General features: G+C 38.2%; 2 protein-coding genes across 2 annotated transcripts; both read right to left on the bottom strand.

The window, feature by feature from the left end:
- Positions 1–93: 93 nt before the first annotated feature.
- rab42b (RAB42, member RAS oncogene family) lies at positions 94–3,627 on the bottom strand. The gene is made up of 2 exons (XM_067394071.1): positions 3,095–3,627; positions 94–959 (listed from the first exon to the last, which is right to left on the bottom strand). Exons 1-2 carry the CDS (start codon positions 3,310–3,312, stop codon positions 518–520), a joined length of 660 nt encoding a protein of 219 aa, XP_067250172.1. The 5' UTR covers positions 3,313–3,627; the 3' UTR covers positions 94–517.
- A 1,120-nt stretch (positions 3,628–4,747) lies between these two features.
- On the bottom strand, positions 4,748–8,608 carry LOC137026682 (ras-related protein Rab-39B-like). Its single transcript, XM_067394101.1, has 3 exons — positions 8,502–8,608; positions 8,177–8,408; positions 4,748–6,084 (listed from the first exon to the last, which is right to left on the bottom strand). Exons 1-3 carry the CDS (start codon positions 8,521–8,523, stop codon positions 5,637–5,639), a joined length of 702 nt encoding a protein of 233 aa, XP_067250202.1. The 5' UTR covers positions 8,524–8,608; the 3' UTR covers positions 4,748–5,636.
- Between the last annotated feature and the right edge of the window lie 120 nt (positions 8,609–8,728).

An 8,728-nucleotide genomic window follows, 5' to 3' on the forward strand; every position in this document is an offset into this window, starting at 1 on the left:
AGACTGTGTCAACTGAATATGTAACTTCTCCTTTATCTATGAAAGTCAAACATCAGTGAATCATTTACAAATCCACAGGATTAGCTCTTCAGAATGTCGTGTAATTATGAATTCTGTGAATTACAGGAAGCCCAGCAAAAATAAATCCATGTTTATGGAATTATGTGGTTAGGTAATGAGGAAATAAAAAGGGTTATAATCTTCAACTGATGGAGTTACACTGATGCCACGCTAATAACACGCTTATCCAAAGTTGAGCCCAGAAATATGAACAAACATTTGCAGATATATGTAAATGATGTTAAGAGTTTCAGTGTGGTTTGCAAATGCTGAAATCTTGCAGAAAAGCATATATTATCCATGCCATGAGGAAAGATCTGTCAGATCAACTTTAATACCTACAATCTTACATCATCAAGTCCTTGAGATTTGTTTTAGGTATATTTGTCAATGTCAGACTGATCCATCCATATTTGAAGATCTGTACTTAAAGGCTCTGAGAAGCACATGCTGCAAGTTAACAAGCACAGCTCTTGTTTTTCTCAGCAGCTTCATTGTTTTGTAACTTCTGGGTCATTTGGGCTGTAGGAGCTGAGCTCTTGACTCCATCCCACCCATCACGCAACTGGATCTCTCCACTTTTCAAGCCCTGATAAACCCTCCGGGTCAAGAGATCAAAGGTCTCTTTCACGTTGTGACCCGTTTTGGCTGAAGCCTCGATGTACGGTGCTCCGAGTTGGCTTGCGAGCTTTTCTGCCTCAGTTCGGTTCACGGCTCGCTCACCGGCCTTGTCCCGGTCACTCTTGTGTCCCACCAGCACGAAGAGCACTGTGTAGGGTTGCACACGTTCTGACACCTCCGCGTGCCACTGCTGCACATTTTCGAAAGATTTACGGTTGCCCAGATCGAATACCAGAAGACCTCCGACTGAATTGCGGTAGTAGGAGCGAGTCACAGACCTGCAAATGTACCACAGTTGAAGGATTATTTTTTCGTACTGTAATAATAATGTATTTATACATTACATTAATTCTAGCTCCATTCCAGCCTCTTCTTACAATCCAGTCAATTCCCAATGGATAAATATGGATAATGGATAAACTCTACAGGTTTTTTTCTCATTAGAAAATCTATCATGCCTAAGGCCTTCTCAAGGAAAGTCAGTTCACTCTGCAGTCATATTCGCAATGCCTCCAGGCAGCTATTTCTGGCATGCAAGACCAACTCCCATCTACTTGAATGGTGAAAAACTGAAATCTCAAAAACTGCTAACATTTAAATAACATCAAATCTGCAATAAAATCTGACATGGACTGCCCCATAAATGTTTCTTATCCTCAAATAGCATTGGTCCCTCCAATGTGCATGTGCAGTCCCAGACTGTTTCTACGAAAACTGGAGCTTCTAACTGCGATCCAGTGATGTGATGATTTTTCTAATTGGGGGCTGGCCAATTGGTAAACTGGATGATAGTAATTCGGGCAAACTGTCTTGGTATATAGAGTCTTTGATAATTCCGAAATAAAGTAAAATGTGTTGGAAATGTCACATCACTTTGACTTTCAAACCCTCAAAAGATCAGTTACAAGCCAGTTCAGAGGTGGCTCCCACCTTTTCAGGTCATCCATGCCATTTTTGCAGTGAAAACAGTACCTCAAAGCAATATTTATTGTCAAAAAAAGTAATGTATTTTAAGTGCCGCCTTCCCCTCATCACAAGGCTCATCACCCATGAGACACTGGAATGACGTGAGGGTGAGTAAACAGTGACAGAATTTTCCTTTTTGGGTGATCTGTTTCTTTGAAGTCATTTAACCATACTAGTGAACAGGCCCAACTCCATCTCTAAGATGCTAGATGGGCTATAAGCCTTTTCAGAGTGGGCTGAATTGTTGCCAGGGTAGGACAATTAAGTGGGCCAAGCCCCCCCTGTGGAGCCGGGCCTGGCAGTGAATCCATTTATAGTGTAGACTGTCAACATACTTCCTGGAAGTATCATGAGAATACTTGCTGCTGTGATGAGTAATATGTTTCACAATTCTCTTTTACAGAAGCAAGGCAACTTCTGTAAACTGTTTTTAGACATTGAACTTCTGACTAAATGTACAGAAGTTACTTTGAGGGGGAAAATAGTCCTTCTTTCTCCATTTGGACAGCTGTGGATTGTTCACCTTAAAAGGGATACTCAACCCCAAAATAAAAATGATCTCATCATTTAGCCTACTCACCCTCATGCAGTCCCACATATATGACTTTCTTTCTTCTGTGGAACACAAACTGAGATTTTGTAGAAAAATAGCCTATTTGTTTGAGTCCATACAATGCAGAGGTGTCCAATCCTGCTCCTGGAGGGCCACTACCTTGCAAAGTTTAGCTCCAACCCCAATTAAACACACCTGAACCAGCTAATCAAGGTCTCACTAGGCATGCCAGAAACATACTAGAAAATTGGAGCTAAACTCTGCAGGAGGACTGACTTTGGTCATCCCTGATTTAATGCAAGTTGATGGTTCAAAGACCAGCCAAAACGAACATGATGGTAATCCATACAACCACTTTTGATGAAGTATTATCTTCTAGCAAAATGACTGGTTTGTGTGAGAAAATACTCATTTTTCAAACTAAACCAGAACTATAACTATAAAACAGCTGCTACATGTGTTTCCTTGACATAAAAATGGAATTGCAGAAGACATCACTTATTGCACGTGTTTCACGCATATGACAGTTGTCTGGAAGCAATGGTTTATATTTGATTTTTTTTTTTTTTAAATATCAGTATTTTTCAAACACAAACCTATCGTTTTGCTTCAGAAGACATTGATTCATCATCTTGGGTTTAGGATTACCATCATGTTTGTTTTGTTCGGTTTTCGAAGCGACAACTTTTGGATTACTATCCACTTGCAAGACTCCCAGAGATGGATCATTTTCTAAAAATTTCCATTTGTGTTCCACAACAGAATCTGGGATGGCATGAGGCTGAGTAAATTTTAATTTTTTGGGTGGAGTATACATTTAAGTATTCGATTAGGAGGGTGTGGTTCATTCAATTCATGGTAGAACTTTCAAAAGCTTGAAATGTTTGGACTTACCTAAACCTCTCCTGACCAGCTGTATCCCAGAATTGCAGTTTGACCCTCACCCCAGGTTCAACCTCTAGAAAGTGTACATAGAAGTCTACTCCGACAGTCTGGTTGATGCACTCCAGAAACAGGTCCTCGGTGTATCTCTTCAACATAGAAGACTTGCCGACCGTGGAGTCTCCTAGCATGATGATTCGAAACTGGTACTGCCACAAAGTGAGATCCATGACTCACTGAGAACCAAGCCAACGTGACAAATGAAAAGGCTAGAGTTCACTAAAAACTGTCAATCCACCAGGATCCTTGGATGTCTGACCAGAGAACCCCTTACCTCAGAGGAATTGAAGTTCTCATGTTAAATAAACCCATAGTTCCTTAGGTTCTCCTGTGTTTTTCTGCAAAGAGAAGCATCTGTGTGAATGTTTTAGGGGTGGGAGCGTCTACTTGATCTGTTTCTTTAATCTTTGCCTGTTCATACTTGTTAGTAGGCAGGGTTTATGTGAGGGGTGGAGTTTATAAATACCAGCAAAAAGTTAGGAATTTCTTATAGACCAGAGGGAATGAGCAAGCAGTATCATATCAGGACAAGCCCAGCATTTCCTGTTGAGACCAGCTAGGCATGCATCACATAAAAGCACATGTAATAAGCAAAAACATTTCAGCTAAGACTTTCTCAATAGGCCAACCATGAGAACGCTTCCACCCAGGTCATAACCTCTGAAGATGGCTGGAAGACTTCCAATTTCATGATGAAATCAAGCCCACAATATTCCTCACCGATGTGCATTACAGGTTAGATTCCATAATTATGAAGCTTTCCAAACAGGAGGTGAACAACAATGGAACAAACTCCCATAGGACACAGACAGACAGACGATTTAGGCTGGTTTGGGCTATAAATAGTTTCACTTTGTTTTCAGATACCTTAGTTTAGTGGGCTACTTTATAACTCAAGGGAGGACTGCTATCAGTTTTTGTATGTAATGAAGCATAAAAAGCCACTGATAGGCACTTGGGTAGGCCTATACACTTCAGAAACTTGGCATTAAAGTAGATTATACCAGGTCAGCAAGGGTGGGGATCCAGTGAAGTGGAATAAATGTCCATAATTTACTGACAGAGGGAGGAAGCATAAGTCTAATTGACTTTAATGTATTTAAATGACCATTAAAACGTTTTACTCACGAGCCACGACTCCTCATACTGCTGGAATTAAGTCTCGTATTTTAATTTTTTTTCGGTTTCTATATTTTTATTATGTGTCTTGTCTTGTCACTGTCACTCTGTTGCACCGTGGAGCATCTGTCACTAAAACAAATTCCTAGTATGTGTAAACATACCTGGCAATAAAGCTCTTTCTGGTTCTGATTTCTGATTCTGATTAAACCAGCTTGTAATGCATTTTTCTTGATGGCCGCTAGGAGACGGTCTTTCTCCAAGACAATGACACTCAAATTATCATCTGTAAAAGGAAGTTCAAGCTTTACTGCAGCTGCTGACTTTTGTGTTTTCTGCCCTCATCTGGATGGGAAATCTGTGAAAATGTATTTGAACGTGGTAAAAGTACTACTACATTCATCACAGAAGCAAAATCAAATGAGTCAAATATTTAATAAACAAAAATGAATAAATAATAAAAAAAACCCAATAAGAAATAAGCAAATTAATAAAAAAAAACATGCATAAGCAAGTATACAAAATAACCACAAAACAATTGAATGAAATGAACCTGTTAAATTAAGTTTGAAAAGTTTATGTAAAAAAAGATTAAAGATACATAAAAAAAAAATGAAAGAAAAACATTTAAAAAAATACAGCAAACACTGGTTATAGAACAATCAGATATCAGTTGCAATTAAATATTTCTAATTTTTAGTGGTTTATGTCTTTCATTTTTTATTTTGTCAAAATACATGGTTACATTTGAATGGTCATAATATAAAAAACATGCAGTTTCATGTTGACTTATTTGTTATCAGGGATGGACTGGGACCAAAAATCGGCCCTGGCATTTTGGCCCAGACCGGCCCACCACCACATAAGATCACAAATACCACCCGTCCTTCCGCTTATATATATATATATATATATATGAAGAGTTTCGTTGCAAAACGAGATAACTCCGTTTTTAACATTTTTGTCAAAACATGTTTATTATTATGTTATCATGTTATTATTTTGTTTTATGGTGCTACTTAGCTGTATTTTTTAAGTTATGAAGGTTTAAATCAAAACAAACCAACTGCAGTTGAATTGATATTAATTGGAATGCACAACCAAAAAACAAGATTTTTGAAAAATAAAAAAAACAGAGTTATCTCGTTTTGCAACGAAACTCTTCATTCACTCTCTACTGTTCAAAGATATGATTGGGCCAGTCCAGTGTCAATCAAGAAAACAACCAATGGGCCGCTGAGCTACATGTTTCATGAGCCGAAGGAAAAAAACTAGCCTATGTGATACTTTGGGCCAGCAGCCCAGTGTCAATTGAAAAATCATTGGGCCGCCGATCTAGGCCTACCACTTTCATGGGCCGAGAGATTTTATTTATTTATTTATTTATTTTTGCGGTCGGCGACCGTCGGCCCCAAAAAGCACGTCGGCCCACCGGGAAAGTGCCCGGTATGCCAGATGGCCCGTGTTTGTTATGGATCTTTCCCCAGCTCTCATGCAAGCGCACTTCTCCACTCAGATAGCCCTGATAAATGCGCCGGGTCAACAGTTCAAAAGCTTCTGCCACATTGTGACCAGTTTTGGCCGAGGCCTCGATGTACGGTGCTCCCAATTCACTGGCAAACTCTTCCACCTCATCTTGATTCACCTCCCGCTCTTCTCTGTCACACTTGTGTCCCACAAGCATGAAGACCACAGTATACGGCTGCACAATATTGCACACCTCCATGTGCCGATATTTAATGTAGTTGAAGGACTCACGATCACCCAGGTCAAACACCAGCATGCATCCGGCTGTTTGAGGGATGGAAGGACAGATAGCACGCCTGAAAACATATGAGTTTATGACATTAAACAACTATTACACTGTGCAATTTTTTTTTTTTTTTTTTTTTGCGAAATATAAAAACAAATAAAAAACTACATTTTAAAAAATGGTGCTCAACCAAACAAAAAAAGAGGTGCATAATTCCTTTAAAGAAAAGGAAGTTGTGATATGATCTGCAAAAACCCATAGCATGGTGAAATTTATTTCTTTCATAGGTTGTCTGTGACATATTATAGTTATAGTTATCAGAAGTTGGCTGATCGCTCTGATTTTCAGGAACGGAATTTTGAGAAAAACAGGTCGTTCAACACAAAAGATTCATAACGCTCCGAAGTGTTTTGAAATCGGCCATCACAATATAAGTCGTTATTATTTTTTGGTGCACAAAAAATATTCTTGTCGCTTTATAATATTAATATTGAACCACTGTACTCACATGAACTGATTTAAATATGTTTTTAGTAATGGATCTTGAGAGAGGAAATGTCATTGCTGGCTATGCAGGCCTCACTGAGTCATCGGATTTCAACAAAAATATCTTAATTTGTCTTCCGAAGATTAACGAAGGTCTTCTAGAGTGGCACGAGGGTGAGTAGCCTAATAAATGACATTATTTTCATTTTTGGGTGAACTTTTTTTTGGGCTTGCCAATATAAATCGCTATTTTTCTGCATTAAACAGGCGAATTTTGGCAAGATATTTTCAGAGATGATAGACAAAATGTTATAAAATAATAATTTAATGAAAACCCAATTTTGACCAAAAAAATTACCTATTTTATTTTGACATTACTGAAAACGTTCCATCGCGACATCTGACCTTGGTAATTATGAAACCCTGCGTACGGCCCAGCCAGTGGCGCCTGCAGCTGTACGGCTGTACGCACTGTGCGTACCTTGAGAGGGCGCTATTAATGCCGTTTTTATTTTTTACATAATTTTTAAATTGATTATTAAAATCTATCTGCGTACACTCATGACATTAAGAGAGCAAGAAAGAATGAAAATAAATAAAGGTGTGCGTTTGTATGTTGTAAAGTCAAACGTGTGTATGTGCATCCATGGGTGGGCCTGGGGGATATGGCTGAAAAGAAATCTGATTGGCTGGTTTAGTTTCATCGTTTTTTTTCCAACACATGAAGAATGTTTAAAAACAAGCTCAAAATGAGTAAACACTCTCTAAAACAGCTAAATTCGACTTAAACATTTACCTAAAACTACTGAGTAGGTATGGATAAATGAAACCTAATAAATTTTTGTAGCTTTTCTCTAAATGTTTCGGGAAAGGTTAGCATCAAGAGTGTTAAAAACAGCACCATCCTGTGGCAGGTAAAATGTACTATAAACTTGAGGGCGCAATTCCGTTGTTTTATCCAATAAGCGCGAACAAAAGCCTGACGACGCAGTTTATTTCAATAATATAATTCACATATTAAAGTCTGGCAATAGATGAAATGTATGGGATCAACAAAAACAATTAGGCCTCTAATAATAATAATATTAATACTAATGCATACTGAGTTGTTTGAGGCAATATTGTGCTGTTATTTTATAGTAAATACTGTTTATATGACAGAACATATGATGATGTAGTATAGGCTGCAGGCTTATATATTTAAAATATTTAGTAAATGGACTTGAACTTCCATATGGTAGGCTATATGTTAAAAAATTCTGACACGCAAAGTGAAGTTTCACTTGACTAGAAAAAAAAAAAAAATGCTAGGATCGTTTCTCTGAAAACAATATCCACATTTCGGGACAAGGCTGCTCAGAGGCAACGTAAAAAACAAAACAAAACATTAAAGAAGCATTTAGCACATCAGAGTGCAGTTACATCAAATTTTCTAAGTGGTGGTGAACATAAAAGAGACTGTCGATCACTCGATTTGTACAGCATTAGATATTTCCCACCAACTCACTGATTTATTTTATATAATAGCCTAGTTTTTTTGCGGACAGGAAAGAGAAAGAAAAGGGAAAAAAAGGGGGTTAGTTCTGTGCGTACCCTGAGATAAAATCATATTATTTTGGGCTTTAAAGGAAGAGGCTAGAATTTTGGAGAGCGGAGATGTTGTGAATTCTGCTTACCAAAATGATTTATGACCGGCTGTATCACAAATCTGTAGATTCACTCTCAGCCCAGGTTCCACTTCTAGGATGTGATTGCAGAAGCTCATTCCAATGGTCACCCAGCTCTCTGGATACAGACCCTCTATGTAGCGCTTCAGAATACATGACTTGCCCACATTATTGTCACCTATCATCATCATTTTAAAACGGTAGAGGAACTGTGCACTGCGATTCATGACAGCTGACACTGCTGCAGGATCCATAAAGATATGACCAGAAAAACTGAGAACCCATCAAATTATAATTGATATTCAGTTAAATCCACAATTCAGGTTTTACATACCAGGATCTGTTACAGTTTTCATACTTGAATGTTGTAGGGGTTTCACTTCTATTGTTGATTCATCTTTTTCCTGTTCATAGTAAGTTGTGAAACAAGTTCATATGATCATATGACACGGAAGTGGGAGGTCTTTATGTAACAGGTGGGGTTTATACAAGCATAGGATGTATTTCTCATAAACTCTGATACAAACAGTACAGATTTGGTATTAAAAATGTCACAAATTA

The sequence above is a fragment of the Chanodichthys erythropterus genome, chromosome 2 (genome assembly GCF_024489055.1).
Source record: "Chanodichthys erythropterus isolate Z2021 chromosome 2, ASM2448905v1, whole genome shotgun sequence".
Classification (NCBI taxonomy): Eukaryota; Metazoa; Chordata; class Actinopteri; order Cypriniformes; family Xenocyprididae; genus Chanodichthys; species Chanodichthys erythropterus.